This window comes from Rattus rattus, chromosome 7 (assembly GCF_011064425.1).
Source record: "Rattus rattus isolate New Zealand chromosome 7, Rrattus_CSIRO_v1, whole genome shotgun sequence".
Taxonomy (NCBI): Eukaryota; Metazoa; Chordata; class Mammalia; order Rodentia; family Muridae; genus Rattus; species Rattus rattus.
In genome coordinates, this window is record NC_046160.1 from 96489764 (window position 1) to 96506130 (window position 16367).

Here is a 16367-nt window from a genome sequence, read left to right on the forward strand (position 1 = left end):
CAAACATGTATCTGGCAAGAATTTAAAGGCCACCTCTTGTGTGTTTGTGGAATGCTGGAGGAGGCTGCTCTGCCTCTCTCTTCAGGATGTACGCACCCATGCAGGATTCTGTGCTCAAGCTCTGTGCCTGCCGCCTCCTGCTTGACGAGCTCCTGAGGAAGTTCGTCTTCCTGTCCGTCACCTGGGAAGGATGGTAACAGTCCTCTATAATCTGGTGGAGGACATGGAACCAGCTGCCTTGAGCGGTCTTTTGCTTCTGTCGTTGTCGTCGTCATCATAAATCAGCCCTGATGGGGCGGAGGGGGCCGCTCTGCTTAAGGAAACGCAGGCATTTTGTGAATTAGTGAAAGACTTCCAGCTCAGAGTAGATGGAAGTCGGGAGATCTCGGGAAGAGGTGGCTGTGAGTGCTGGGCTCCTGCAGTGCTCTTCTTGTGGGTAAGTAAGAAAGTGGGGTACGCTGGCTCCAGGAAACAGCGTTCTATGTGCTGCGTGTGCTTGCACTTGCCGACTATGACAAGCTTTTGTAGGGAAATAAGTATCGATTTGAAAAATGAAAGGTTTTTTTTTTTTGGTTCTTTTTTTCGGAGCTGGGGATCGAACCCAGGGCCTTGCGCTTCCTAGGCAAGCGCTCTACCACTGAGCTAAATCCCCAACCCCCCTTTTTTTTTCCTTTTTCTTTTTTTCGGAGCTGGGGACCGAACCCTGGGCCTTGTGTTTGCTAGGGAAGCGCTCTACCACTGAGCTAAATCCCCAACCCCGAAAGGTTTTTTTAAAAGTGAGTGTTGTAGCATAATCAGTAACATCTTGTTCAATTTTTAGTGTTCTCAGAATGCTCTCTTGCATTGCTCTAATCACCTGGTTAGGTTGGTTTTGTCTCAAACTTCTGGTCAGCACAGTGGCATGCACAATGTCTACATAATTAGAGGTCATGGGTGCAGAAGTCTGTACTTCCTTCCCAGGTTATGAAACCATTCAGCAGAAATATGCAAAAACAGAAGTATTCATACCCCTCTTTCAATGTAATTGGTGGGTTTTATTAACTGTTTTTATTTTTCTTTCATATCTGCTTTATTAAAAATGTGGATTTTGGATCTATGTGCCACAATTCAGTATTGATCCTCCTTTTCATGTGCCTACTTTTGGCTGGTGCATATTTATTTTAGGAATATTTGTAAGTACTAATTTCAGGTTGTCCTCTTCTCTTTAGGGGGAGCATGGGATTATGGCAACCACAGAACCCCAGTGATGCAAGTTCTGTTCAGTCTTTTCTGAAGGAAGCCTGCTGTTAGAGCGAAGCACAGGAACTGTTGTGGATTACAATGTTTGAAAGATCCGGGTTCTCAGTGGTCTGAAAACTCGGCATCATTTAACCTTTTAAATGACAAGGCTTAAGATCTCAACACTACTGCTGTATTTTCTGGAAGCCATTCTCTAAAGCAAAAGTGCATATTTAAAACGCAAACATGGTGATCCTTTCTCCAGGGATTTAAGTGATCACTTTTTACGTCATGACCAGCTTGAAGAGGTCGCAGACCGAAAGGCCTGTCACTGCTGACAGAGCCTCTGTTGTCAGCACAGATGGCACCCCCAAAGTTCACACTGATGATTTCTACATGCGTCGCTTCCGGTCCCAAAATGGCAGCTTAGGATCATCAGTCATGGCTGCAGTAGGGCCCCCTCGAAGTGAAGGTCCTCACCATATAACCTCAACCCCCGGAGTCCCCAAGATGGGGGTTAGGGCAAGAATTGCAGATTGGCCTCCAAGAAAGGAAAATGTAAAAGAATCTAGCCGTTCAAGCCAGGAAATAGAAACCTCAAGTTGCCTTGAGAGCCTGTCCTCCAAAGGCAGTCCTGTGAGTCAGGGGAGTTCTGTTAGCCTCAATTCCAATGACTCAGCCATGCTGAAGAGCATCCAGAACACCCTGAAGAACAAGACGGGGCCAGCGGAGAGCATGGACTCGAGATTCCTCATGCCTGAAGCCTACCCCAGCTCCCCCAGGAAAGCCCTTCGCCGAATCCGTCAGCGTAGCAACAGTGATATCACCATAAGTGAGCTTGATGTGGATAGTTTTGATGAATGTATCTCCCCAACCTACAAGTCGGGGCCATCATTGCACAGGGAATATGGTAGCACATCTTCAATCGACAAGCAGGGGACATCCGGAGAAAGCTTCTTCGGTTTGTTAAAGGGCTATAAAGACGACAGAGCTGACCGAGGTCCAACTCCAACCAAACTCAGTGACTTCCTCATCACTGGTGGGGGCAAGGGTTCTGGTTTCTCCTTGGATGTGATCGATGGACCCATCTCACAGAGAGAGAACCTCAGGCTATTCAAGGAAAGGGAAAAACCACTCAAGCGACGCTCTAAGTCTGAAACTGGAGACTCATCCATTTTTCGTAAATTACGCAATGCCAAAGGTGAAGAACTCGGGAAGTCATCAGACCTTGAAGACAACAGATCAGAGGATTCTGTGAGGCCCTGGACATGTCCAAAGTGCTTTGCCCACTATGATGTCCAGAGCATATTGTTTGACTTGAATGAAGCCATTATGAACAGGCATAATGTGATTAAGAGGAGAAACACCACGACGGGAGCGTCCGCAGCCGCTGTGGCGTCCTTAGTCTCGGGACCTCTGTCTCACTCAGCCAGCTTCAGCTCGCCTATGGGCAGCACAGAGGACCTCAATTCCAAAGGGAGCCTCAGCATGGACCAGGGAGATGACAAGAGCAATGAACTTGTCATGAGCTGTCCGTACTTCCGGAATGAGATCGGGGGAGAAGGTGAGAGGAAAATCAGCCTGTCCAAGTCCAATTCTGGCTCATTCAGTGGCTGTGAGAGCACGTCCTTTGAGTCTGCCCTCAGCTCTCACTGCACAAACGCAGGAGTGGCGGTTCTCGAAGTGCCCAAGGAGAGCTTGATGCTGCATCTAGACAGAGTGAGACGGTACACTGTGGAGCACGTGGATCTTGGAGCATACTATTACAGGAAGTGCTTCTACCAAAAGGGTGAGTGAATGCTTACTTTAATCTTTGTAATTTGGTCCACTCATGGGAAAAAAAAGTGAGTGTCTATACTGACTGTTTTAGCACTGACTGAGACACCTGTGAATCTTTGTCTCTCATGGTGGTACAATGTTTCAGTAGTTCTACTTTGTGATTCCGTTCTTTGCATTTAGAGATCGGTTTTTCCCCTTTTAAATATTAAAATGTCTTAAAATTAAATAGTGTTTTTTTTTAAGTTAAAACCTATTTAATTTAGTGAGTAAAATTAAACTCTGTTTTTTTGACTTGCTATGTCATATTTGGGGACAAATATGTAAAGTTGAAGTCTGTTAAATACAGTGTTTTTTAATTATGAAACAATTTCAATGCTGTCCTCTACTTTTTAACACTTTCCTTTGCCTCCTGAGCCTTTTTATCAAAGTTAAAATATATTTCTGTCCCTTTCACAGGACCTCTGGTAAAAACACATTTCATTATTTGATTAAAATCTTGAGCCAGTGAGTCTCAGACAAGTCTTGAGTATAGGCCTTCAATTTGAGTAGAAAAGATACTAAAGTGGAGAAGTGCCTTGAACAGTTAATATATTGTGGCCTCTTTTCTATTCTTTCATGGAGATGGTAGGCTAAAGTGTGTGTGTGTGTGTGTGTGTGTGTGTGTGTGTGTGTGTCTGTGTGTCTGTGTGTCTGTGTGTCTGTGTGCGCGCGCACGCATGTGCCTGAGCCTGAGATTGTATCGTCTTATTTTGTTCTTTTAAGAAAAGCAAGATTTTTTTTTTAAATATACTGTAAATGAATACCTTATCAGTTTCCTAGTGTTTTTTGAATAGCATTAGAATTGAGGACTACATCTGTCCTGCAGGCACCCAACTAGAAGCGTGATGATCATTATATACTGTGTTCCTGGGGTAGACCAGTAGTCTTTGCAACTAGGTGGAGGCCTGTGTTGAAGCTTCTTGGTTCGCATCATCTCCAGTGAGGTTGTGATTATAACACACTACATTATTACACCACACTGCATTACAGTGTCTGAAACATTGCTTAGATTGTTCTCCTGCTGGCTTTATGAGGTTACTCACTCTAGAATCTCAATGTTTTAAGATTATTGAAGGATAGACCCCATTGAAGGTTCACTGATAAAAGAGTTCTATGTCTCATCATTAAACACTTGTCTCTCTTATTCCCAAATGGCTTCTAGAATCAATAGAACGGAAATCTCAGTTTCATTTTAAAAATGATTTTCCGGAGATCAGATTTTAGAAATGGTCTTTCTCTTGCATGTGAGAGCAGAAGGTTCCTCAAACTCAACCAACTTTGCATTTAGGGACTGATGGTTCTTTGTAAAGATGGACATTATCCAGTGCCCTATAAGGTTAGCATCCTTGTCTTCTACATCCTAGATGCCACTGAGTTTTCTCCTTACCCCTCCACACTAGTGAACACAGACCGAAGTGTATCTGATACTGCCAAGTGTTTCTTTGGGGGTAAATTGCCTCTAACTGAGAACCCCTGCTCTCTATTTCCTCAGTTTTCCAGGCTAACATACAAGGGAACGTACACTGTCTTTTTTGTGCACTAGTATTTTTTTCTAACTGTGCAATGTAATAGTCTTCGCCATCAACAGTTGTGGACTAGGCCCTATGCTAAGCCTTTGAATGACAGTTTTTTGTTTCTAACTCTTAATGCCCATGAGGGGGGTGATATGTTACTAATCATATTTTCCAAAGGAGAGTTCTAGGCTTAGGTGATAGACTGTGTGAAGCTCCTTTGTTCTCTGTCTCTGTTCCCTCATGTCTGTTACGTAAGATGACAGGAAAGGGGAGCCTCCTCTTAGATATTTTTATCTTTCAAAGGTACAGAATGAAAATTTGAATACCTAAACTCTAGCACAAGCAGGCTTACTGATACATAGCACTTCATATATTCAGTTGGTAGGTTGGAGCATAGAAAGTAACCTGGTTACAGCTGGCGTACATGCCACTGCCTAATTGGAAATACCAGTTAAAGCAGGAAATTGTTAAAAAGTATCTGAAGTATTTAAGACATGAGTTGACATTACTGCTGTGGGTCCGAGTGCTTTTGTGTTAGTGGCTCTGCTTCTAGTGCTGCCTGCTGTCCGTGGTGTACACCAGGAACATCCTCTGACACTGAATCTGGTTGATGGTTCCCTCTAACTCCCTAGCTGTCACATCTAAGCCACAGCTTTCTTCTTAGTGACCTTCCAGTCTTTCTAAACCCATCAGTTTAGATTTCAAATATAGTTTAAAAACTACATTTGTCTTTTCTGCTCATTTAGTCAGCTTTATAATGAAATAAGTCAGTTGATTTCCGCAGCTCCTGGATGAAAGATGCAGTGAATTCTGGTCCAGCATGGAGTCTGGTGGAAGCAGAAAGTATGGATAGACAAGAAATGGCCAGCTTGTCCCAGTGGCCTGTGAGCCTGGTGCTGGGAACAGTGAAACATGTTTAATCCACTAGGTCACTTCAGGAAAAGTCATGGAGCGGTTCTGCTCTTAGAGCACCATTTGAGCTGCACACCTTGGAATGTTGTAGTTGTTTGTCACATATTGATAATGTCCTACAAATGATGACTGAATAATAACATGAGCAGAAATTAAATCCCTCAAAGCATGACTGTACATGTAAAATTAATGTGATAGCATAAAATGTAATTAAAACCAATTCTGTTTTGTAATTTTTGCATGTGGCTTTGGCTCAGTGAAATCTGTACCTATCCTTACCTCTTTCCCTCAATCTCTTTGTGGAAAGAGTATAGGGCAGACAAGAGGAGTTTACTCCTAGTACCAAGGCTGTGGCACCCCTGGTGTAGCTGTCACCTCAGCCCCTTTGGGTTCTCATTCCACTCAGCTGTTTAATGTGTTTCTGACTACTCCATTGTGCCTTCTCCAGGACAACAACAACAACAACAGTTATTATGTACCTTATATAAATATAATTTATTATTATTATTCCTTTACTGAAGGACAGCCTCCAATCAGCATTATGTATATTATTTAATTATGTTCAGTTGATTAAGTTGTAATCACTTTGATATATTACATTGTTTTTTATGAACTTTATTATCTTGTAGGTGAAAACTTTAGGGGCCACTTGACTCTGACATAAAAGCCTCATTTTTCTGGATAAACACTGGACAAAGAGAGGAACCATCTTTTTGTTATTTTGTCTTCTCTCCCCCGGAGCTGAGGACCCGAACCTAGGGCCTTGCGCACTAGGCAAGCACTCTACCACTGAGCTAAATCCCCAAACCCAGGAATCATCTTTTTAACCTCAGATAAGCAACACTCATGCTCTTTCCTCCGCTGCTAACGCTTGTCTGCTTTTGTTGGGTTTTTAACCCAGCATGAAGTGGCAGTACTTATGTAGTTGACATTTATGGTGCTTCTACTTCATGCTTTATGGGGTCTCTCACCTGATTCTTTTAGGAAACTGGCATGAACCTGTCACTGTGGGCAGTGTTCAAATGATAGCACCATACACCAGGCAGCAGGGCAGCATTGATTTACTTTGCTGTTTTTCTTTGAAAACGTTCGTAGTTTTATGTTCAAATTTTCTGCGATCACCACGATCAAAGGCCAATGAGATTTTTAGACAGCAGATATTAAGGTGGAGAAACTAACTCCATGGTGGCCTGTAACCAGCGTGACTTGTAAGAAAGGGCTCTTTCCAGCTGTTCCCTGTGTTATGTGGCCCCACAATGGGTTTCTGTTGTTCGTTATCCAGGACAAACTGCCCCTGTAAGCCACCTGATGAGAAACTGACACCTGATACAACCCGATAGCTCTAAGCCCACGGTCTTACTGTTCTTACTTCCTCTTCCGACAACACACATGGAGCAGACCTGCTGCTGAGTTAAGGAAGGCAGGGGGCTATGTGTCCTGTTTCAGTGGATTGAGAATCCCAGGTATGGATTAGTCCCTAGTTCAGCATCTAACGTCTGAGACATGCTGCTGTTAGGCAGAGCAAGCAGCTTGGAGAGCTTGGACTTCACAGAGGTGGCTTTGATCAGAAAGAAAGGATAGCCCCAGGACCAAGCATAGCCACGTGTATTCCGAAGTCTGCTTATGTGGTAGAGAAAAGCACTATGGGATGCCCTGTGTTAAGGGTTCTTTCTGGGTGCTTACTCTGTTTAATTTTCTGAGGCACATTGTTTCATCTTCAGGTACAGTCAGCAGGACTGTCCTCTTAAACGTAACATTTCACTCACCTTCCATATATACTGGAAGTCAATTTTATTAAGATTATGCCAGCTGGCCAGCTCATTTGAAAGTAGGTGTGGGGGTGTATATTCCTTCACAGAAATATGGGGCATGAATTTGTTGAGAGGTTGACTTCGTACATGTTTTAGCAAGCTGGCCTTGAACTCTTGGGCCCAAGTGCTGCTCCTGCCTCTGCTTTCTAAGTCACTGGCAGTACAGATGGGTGCTCTGTATCCTGCTGTCACCGTCTTTATATCTGATTAAGGTTTGCAAGCCACCTACAGAAGAAAGTGCTAACTCTGTGTCTTTGGAAGCAGGTATCCTCTCCTCCCTTGGCTATGATTCCCCAGATAGACTCTTGACATTCGTCCCCTTGTTACTTATCACCTCCTTTGTGCCCACAGAGCATTTGGGCTCTTGAAGTGTTTCCTTCCTATCTCTTGGCCTCTAGCTAATTTAATATTCAAATATTCAATCTTAAATATAATATACATTTGCTTCTTTATTCAACTTGTTTTTTATTCTACCTTATTAGTGTGGCTTTTCATATACCCCAGTTATCAGGGTGTATAAAAAAGGTCTTTCAAGAAGTTTTATTCAGGTGCATTGATTATCCCTATCATTTATCAGTTTTCAGGCTTTCTCAGTTCTTTCCACACGTCTCAGCAGCTGTTTTCTGCCTACAAGGGGATGGCTTTGAGTCACCCTCTCTGAAACTCTGCAGAAGTTGTGACTTAGGGGTTTTTGGTATCGCTATCCTTATGCAAATACCACCATTGTTACAAGATTCTCTGACTTTGTTCTTCTTAGTTTCCAATCATTTTGGAAGGCCAGCAGATTGTAGCTACAGTTCTTTATGCCCCATTACCAATCCATACATAGTTGCTTATTTCTTGCTGGAATTCTAGCAGTAGACTTTTTAAGTCTTTTTAGCCATATTCTGTCTTCCCTGTTCAGAACCCAGGCTTTGCCAGGGCCCATCTTTCATTTAACCAGCCAGGTTGTCTAAGAAGCAGATGATGCAAGAGGTACGGACAGTGGTGGGCCAGGCGATGGCACCTGTAGAGTGGAGAGGGGGAGGAAGCGGAGCAGTGGAGTAACCCTTCAGCCCGTGGCTGGCCAGCAAGTCCTAGCGACTCTCCTGTCTTGGTCACCACAGCAGGAGTTGCAGACTCAGACCACTATGCCTTCCTTTCTGTGTGGTGCTGTTTGAATTGCTCCCTGTTACTCAGCTCTAGAAGGGCTGTGTGGCAATTCTCCTTAAACAGCCCTTTCACAGGGTTTCCATTGGAGTAGTTGTGTGTTTATTTTTTTGTTGTCCTAACAGTGTGTGCTCACACTGTCCTGTGTGCTCCCTAACACTGTGTGCTCAGCACTGTCATCCCCAGTTCAGTGCTATTATTTTTGCACTGAGCTTTTCCCTGGAGTTAGCTGTGTCTCTGAAGTTGCGTACTCCGCTTTTCTTATGTTTTGTTCTTTGTGGTTTTTCTCGTTGTCTTGATTCTGTTTGTGACCAAAAGTGCAAGTGTGACCCGAGTTCTCCTCTGCAGCTCTGAGGGGCTCTTGCTCCAGCATAGCCTCCCCTAACACAGACAGCGAGTACTGGAAAAGTTGTGACCGCTCCACCAGCAAGTGTCACTGTGGGGTGAAAGGGTAGTGAGTACAGTAGGGAGTAGAAAGCCCTCACTTGTAACTAGGGAGCATCTCCTCGCATACAGCAGTGTTTCCTCCCTGTCCTATTGAGCACTAAGTTAGCCTTACATCTTCTCGTGTCCTTTCATGAAGTGTGCTCCTCTCATGAAGGAGCCCTGCCTGTCCCCCAAGCCTTGCCATCTTCCAAGGCCCAGATGCTCTCAGAAGTCATCCAGCCACCATGGTGCTCTTGTTTCTGTGGGGCAGAATAGAGTTGTATTTTGCCACAGCAATCAAAACACACCAGAGCAACCAGGACCACACGTTAGATTGCTTGGGGAATGTCTTAGAACTGAACGTTTGATGCTAATGTGCAGTTTGAGATGAGGGACTTGGGTATCCTGTGTAGCCTTGGGTATGATGGCCGAGAGTCCACTGTAGACACCCAGTAATGAGTGAGGTTCCTTGTCTCTTCTCTTCAGGAAATGAGACCTCAAGTGACTGTGTGGTTATAGTGGTTTTGTGAGAGTGAACCAGCCACCAGTTGAACTCTGGATGAATAGGCGTTCTCACTGAATCTGGTTTTCACTACTGTGAACTCACATAGGTGTATGGATGGCTTTGCTAAGTCTTCATTCTAGCATTGTCTTAGCTACTTTGAACTGGTTTACTTTTGTTTAACATGTTCTCGAATATAGTTTTTGAAAGATAATTGTTAGACATTTGAAATAAAAACACTCATAGTTCTTTAACTCATTGCCCCTTTATGTAAATAGTTTTATGTTTTTGCTGTTATCATTTTGGTGGAGTTTATTAAGGTCAGCATAGCTTAATAATAAATTTCGCTTTTTGCTGGCAAGCAAGGAGGCCGTTGTGTGCTTCAGCACATGCTCTTCTCCTTTGGTTGCTTGGTTGGTTGCTTGGTTGGTTGATGGGTGGATAGATTTCTACAGTTCTAGGTAGTGAACCCAAAGACTTCAGATTCTAGACAAGCACTCCATCTTTTAAGATTTTTCTTCGTTCCTTGAAAATGTTTTAAGCGGCAAAACTTGATTCAGCTTTTTTTCTATCCCTCAAACCAACCTACCTCCCTTCCTCCCATTCTTCCTTCCTTTTCTTCTCCTTCCAGTCAGGGTTTTATTATCCAACCCACCTAGTGATTCTCTAGCTCCGTGTCCCCAGGATTATGGTATATATCACCATGCCCACTGTCCCACTTTGAAGAGTTGCCTGTAGATGACTCGGAACCTGGGAGTCCTGAGTGCTTTATGACTGTGGCTCTCACTCGTCATAGCAGAATCACAGTCTTAGTGCAGTGTTTTGGAACAGATCCTGGCATGTGGCCAGCCCTGCACACACGGCCCCATTGGTTCCCTTCCCTTTTACCTGTGGTGCCCAGCCCTGGTTTGTTGTGGAAGCTCTACACATACTATTAGAATAAGCTTTGGGGATGAATAGAGACTCTGGGTGGCATGCTTTTTGAAGTTTCTTTAAACAACTGCCTTTCTTTTTAACCTCCTCTGCTGCCAACTTAATTTTCATTTTAAAAGCAACTGTTTCCCACCTTCATCTCTGTTGCTGTTTTTTGCAGTATTTAGTTCTTCTAGCTTTATCTTCTCTAACAGTAATTTCATTGCAAGAAAACAGAACACAGGGACTGATTGAACCCAACAGGGAGAAATGAACAGCTTCAGAAAAACCCACGTTCTACTCAGGCCCTTCCTAGTTTCATTCAGATTCCCTGGTGAACTTGAAAATATTAAAAGCTAAAGTCAGAAGGGTACCCTGTACTGACAGTGGCATAGCTAGGAACCCACAGTGTTCTGTTTAATGAGATAATAAGTGTGAAACAGGAGGGGGTGAGTTGATTGCAGTGTGGGCTTGAACAGTGGCCTCTGATCCTTTGTCTCCTAGTAGACCACTTACTGCTGCAGTTTGCACCCCATGTCCCCCCCACCCCCGTCACTTACTGTCTTTTCTAAGAAAATGGGGAGTTTTGACTCTTTCTGTGTAGTCAGTTTGGGGGTGACTCTAAGATTAGAGTAAATATTTTTGTGGCTTTGATGTGTGTTGCCATGCTGTTTCCTGAAGTGTTTGGTGTTGATCCACACTGTTGCCCCCAGTATGAGTGATCCCTCTACCAAAGGTTTCTTTGTATTTTTTTTTCCATCTCAGAAGTTGTTTCCAATTATGTTAGGCAGAAGATAGCTATTTTATTTGGTTTGTCTTGTGTTTTACTGTTTATTTAAAACTTTAACTTGATGATTGTATGTAAATATTTAAGCCACAAATTATAATTTTCTAAGTTATTGGGCAAAAACTAAAATTTCTCTTAACTGTTCATAATTGTACTCAGTCTAAAGGACAGTGTCTCTAAGAACTGGTAATACACAGACGACCGATATGGGAGCCAGTGTGAGCAGCCCAGAGGCTGGCTGAAGGCTGCGGCTCCTGAGGGTCAACCTCCCTTTCTCCTTCACAGTTAAGGGACAGGTGTGCCTTGGGTTTTGTTTGTTTGTTTGTTTGTTTGTTTTTGATGGAATGTGTGAATGTGTGTATGTAGTAGCTTATAAAAGGTGAAGTGACTGTATTTGACACAGTTCCTGGAACTCTCAACCATTCCCTTTTCTTCTCTTTACTTAAATACTCAATATAATTGTGAATGTATTGACCAGAAATAAATCCTCAATGTAGAATGTCCCAGAAACAGTTGAATTCCTGAGCATTCTGTGTATCATTTTGTCAGCCTTCATAATCCATAAGAAAACTCTAGGAATGGATCTGTAACGGATGTGTCTGTTGTTGAGCTAGGTTCCCCAGGAACCATGCAAGGCATGGTAGGCTACCTGTGGTCCCAGTCCAGAGAGGAGCGGAGCCAGCAAATCTTCAGAACAGGCTGGTAGCTATACAAGCCACACAGCCAGCTCCTGGAACAACACAAAACCCTGCCTGCCTCAATATGTAAGATGTTGAGCCATCTTGGAAGATACAGAATTGACCTTGGGCCTCCACATGCATACATATACATGAGCATATATGCCCACATACATGTGAGCATACCTCCACAAATGTACATATACTACATGTATACACAAACAGATAAATATCTGTTAGAATGTTCACTGTGAAGATTGGGAGGAGTCAACATTATGGGATGGCACTATGTTTCCTGTCGACACAGAAAACACTGGCCTATTAGTAAGTCTGAAGATTTGATCTAAGTAAATAGCATCTCTCTGGCCACCAAATTGTGTTTAACTCTTTGTTGTTTATAAGTTTAAAAGACTTCTGGGAATACAATGCAGTTATAATAACTGAGAAAATGAGCTTTGATATCATGAGTGAATACGCTTTATTTGGTGCTGTAGTGTGGTGCCATGACTGTCCTGAATGCTGTACCTCTGAGATTGCCTTAATCTCAGGGTGACATGAGTCCTTGGCCGAGTCCTTCCCTTTGGTAGTTGCAGCCTTGGTGTCTGCACTGCTCTGTGCGGCCTTTACACTGTTACAGTCTGCTGATATTCTGCCCTATGGAGTCATCTCCCACAGCATTTCCAGTCATCGCCTCGCTTTTCTTCCTACCATGTTCTTTACCCTGAACTCCCTGCCGGATGCTGAGAGAAAGATGCTGAGATGGATGGACAGAGGCAGGCGTGGCCAGATGACTAGACTGACCATGTAGAATCTGACACATTTGTCTTGAGATCAAAATCTAAAAACTAAACTCCAGCTTAGAAGAGGAGATGAGCTCCTCTTCTGTCCTGGGGACAGTACATCACGTTAGGATTTTATATTGAGTGGATGTGTGTCGTGTGCAGGAAGGTTTACTTCTGTTCCCATGATTCTGAAAGCAAAAAGAGGGACCATGCAGACTCGGACTTTATAGTACAGTAAAATGAGGTGAGAACGTGAACTTGCAGTCTGATGCTGATAGAGTGAATGTAACGTGGGAGCCAGACAGAGGCCCTGTGTGTACCAGTGGGGCTGGCACAGACGGACACTCACTGACATGCTGCTGTGGGGTCACAGCTAGAGTCCCTTCCTTCATTTTGTAAAATTATGTCTGTACAAAGAGATCTCTCCAGCCTTATCAGACCAGAGAGGGGTGTCTTTGAAGATAGAGTCTGAGGAAAATGTGTGAAGTTAGTTGACAGTTATCCTATTACCTCAGGCTCAACTCTGAAGTAACTGGAGAGTGGGGGATGTACAAATATATGTCAGGTTCTAATAGTATAAAAAATATGTTTTCATTTTTACTTTTTAGTTTTATTATGGCTTACTTTATATAGGGTTAGATTGTTTTTAAAATAATACTCTTATCTCCCAATTAGCACTAAAATGACTTTAAATTTATACTTTTTTTTTAATGTTCCTATACCTTTGTATTTGAGATATATGAAATACTTGTTTTCACTGATGTGTTGGGAATTCTTAATACTTTATAAGTTTTACTTTTACTGTGTAAACTGCTCCAGTACACTCCAGTTTTCAGCTGCTCTTTTAGAAGACACCTCAGGGGCACTCCAGGTGAGACCACATAAGATGATATAGTCAAATAAAGTATGCTTGTGGGAGTTTGGACAACTGAAGAAATTTAATTGACCCTCACATGTGAGAAGTCTGGGTTGAAGAATGACTCCAACTAGTGACGGATCATAAAGACCTGTCAGGAAGCCATGGACAATATCCAAGGCCTCAGAACTCATGAGTACATTTAAGCTTTGTGGTGATGGGTTAGGTTGACATTTTAGGAGGTGTATCTCACTGTCCTGGGAACTTGGGGGACAGCAAGTAAGGTAGATGAAAGTGGAATGAGCATGGGGGAGCTCGGCAGACAGTTGAGAGTTGTGAGGCTTGAACACAAGGGCAAGCCTGGTCTCACCTGACAGTGGGTGAGTTTGGAAACTGTGCAGTTCCTGGGGAAGGTTCATGTAGAGTTGAGAAGTCAGAATGGGTGAATTACCTAAGAATAAGAAGTAAAACCGACTAAGTCAAAGGATGATCAGAAAAGGTGACTTCATATTATTCGGGAAGTACAATTTTTGTTTTGTTTTGTTTTTTAAAAGACCATCTGAAGTAGATGTTCCCGAGTTTGAACAAAATACAAAAGAAAAGCACTGGTTGTTCTCCCTCTGAGGCAGCTGAATAGTGGCAAGAGTTACAGACACTAAACAGAAGTTTTCAGTGGAAGAAGAGGACAGAGATGGCATAGGAGAATGAGCAGAGGAAGCGTTGAAGAAGTGGTAGAGGCATCTGTATGTGTTCCTAGGGGTGCAGAGTGAGCCCAGGCCAGGATGGAGGGAGGCGAGGCTTGCTGTCTTACAGGGAAAGGAAGACAGAGGCTGCTGAAGGCAGGCAGACCTATGCGCATTAAGGTGGTGGGTGCTGAGTGTGCCGCTGAAATGCTGCTTTGCTGTCCTGTTTCATGTTGACAGCTCTAGTGCTTGCTGAAGTTGAAGGGGTGAGGGAAGATTGTAAACGTTAGCCCTGCAGACACAGGAAGCTGACCAGGGAGGCAGGGCTAAGGGGGAGCATCAGGCAAGGTTACTGCTGACAAATCTGGAGTGGTGTGTCTCCGTGAATGTCTCCTGGAGCTGAAGCAGCAGCCCCACAGTGTGTGTGAACTAGAGTGTCTGGATGCAGCAAGGAGGGCAGAGTGTGGCCCACACACTCCTCCCCCGGGCCCACAACCATTCTGCACTGGGAACTGAACTCTCTGAGGGTTTCTAAGTTGCTTGAGTAGGTGGTCCCCATGCTGTCTTGTTTTCCTTTAAGTTCTTGTCAGCTCTTTTATACTATTTCTGTCTCCCCACTTCTGTTTTTTTCCTTGTTGTCAGTTGTTCTCTCACATTGCTGTCTGCATGCAAGTCTGTATCAGCCCTACACCCTGGACTTTGTCAACACCGGGATTTATCTGTCACCTCTCTGAAATAAAGCTGTGGGCTGGAAGACCAGACAACCAAGCTTGTTAGAATTGTGTGCAAAGTAAGAGTAAATATCCCGTGAGTGTGATTCTCATGTGCTGTGCTTTGAGGGTGTATGTGAGTGTTTGGATCCTGTGGTGTTTATTGGCTTGTTTCTCAGTTGTCCATGTATGAAATGCTTGCTGCCTGTATTCCCATTGTGTTGTCTTATTTTGAATTTCCATGGATTATAATATTCTTAGAACCTGCAATGTTTGAGTCTATCTTTTATAACTGTATATAAGTATTTATTTGTAAAGCATTTCCTAAATTTTAAAGCCATATTACTAGATATGCTAAATTACTTATTATTCTCATGGATTTTCAAATACCTACATATTTTATATGGAAGTAACATGTTTTCAAATATGCATTTTATATGCCAATAATGTACCATGTTATGACTTACTTAGTCATGTCACGTGTAGCCGACATAGAACAACGTAAAGCAAATGTTTTGGGAGTTTGAAAAGTAAGTTATCTGCTTGTCATTTATTTGGTGTTGTATGGATTTTCTCATCTGTGACCATTTCATGTACATATCAATAGTTTTGAGCCTTAGAGGTAAATATCCAAGTGCCAGTGAGTATCAGTTTTGTTATTTTCTATAAATAACTCTTTTCAGTGCTAAGGATTTACTCGAACTTCATGTATCCTAGGCAGTCACCCTGCACTGGTCTGGACCCCTCCACTAACAGTTAACTTTGCCTTCCATCCTCTTGTTAGATGGAAACTTTCCCTACACCCAACCCTACCCACCCCACTCAACCCCCACCAATGCCATGCTAAGGCTTGGGGCCTTGAACAGTTGAGAGGATCCACTGTACCCACTGGGGTATGTGACCACAGTTTGTCTCATTCCATGGGAATTGTTGATAAGGCCAAGAACCCCCTGGCCAGCCTCCTACCACCCAGGCCACAGTGAAGCTTGTTTCTCTCAGCTCTTCTCCCTGCCATAGGCTTCCTAGATGCATAGGACTGCTCAGTGGGTCTTCTTCCCAGGGCAGGGACATCTCTCCAAACTCTCTTATATGTCTGAATAAAACCTAGAAAGGCCTAGCATGAGGTACTTGTAAACCGCAGCCTAGGAAAACAATGGGACCTGGAGAAAGCACATTAAACACCTAGAGTAGTGAGCTGTAGAGTAGTCAGAACTCAGCAGGCCTCTCCGTGCTGCCCTCCAGCAAGCCTGCGTACCCTCAGTGTTTACAGCTCAGTGAAGGATGCTAGCATTTGTTAAATGTACATGTATCTTACCAGTGATTTCTGGGAAGTAACCTTGAACCCAAATAGAATATGATGTTTCACACTGTTAGGTAAATGTCTAACTTGGTTTTATCTTATTTTACCTAAGAACACTGGAACTATTTTGGGGCTGACGAGAACCTCGGTCCAGTGGCTGTGAGCATTCGAAGGGAAAAACCAGAAGACATGAAGGAAAATGGATCTCCATACAACTACCGAATAATTTTTAGAACTAGTGAGGTAAGTGAGCAGGATGTGAGACTTAATCCAGGAGGGAAATGGAGCAGGAGAGGAGAGGAGCTAGGGA

The 16367-nt window shown here is 43.4% G+C and overlaps 1 protein-coding gene across 5 annotated transcripts in view; it reads left to right on the forward strand.

Moving 5' to 3' along the window:
* Sipa1l1 (signal induced proliferation associated 1 like 1) overlaps window positions 1-16367 on the forward strand; it is a 274503-nt gene that overhangs the window by 163120 nt on the left and 95016 nt on the right. For 4 of the 5 annotated variants that reach the window (XM_032908070.1, XM_032908074.1, XM_032908071.1 and 1 more), the window contains 2 exons: window positions 1209-3007; window positions 16170-16300. In XM_032908070.1, coding sequence (XP_032763961.1) covers window positions 1510-3007; window positions 16170-16300 — 1629 coding nt within the window. In that variant the 5' untranslated portion in view covers window positions 1209-1509. Of the gene's footprint in view, window positions 1-277; window positions 437-1208; window positions 3008-16169; window positions 16301-16367 lie in introns of those variants that run through there. The other variant, XM_032908072.1, reaches the window with a different exon arrangement.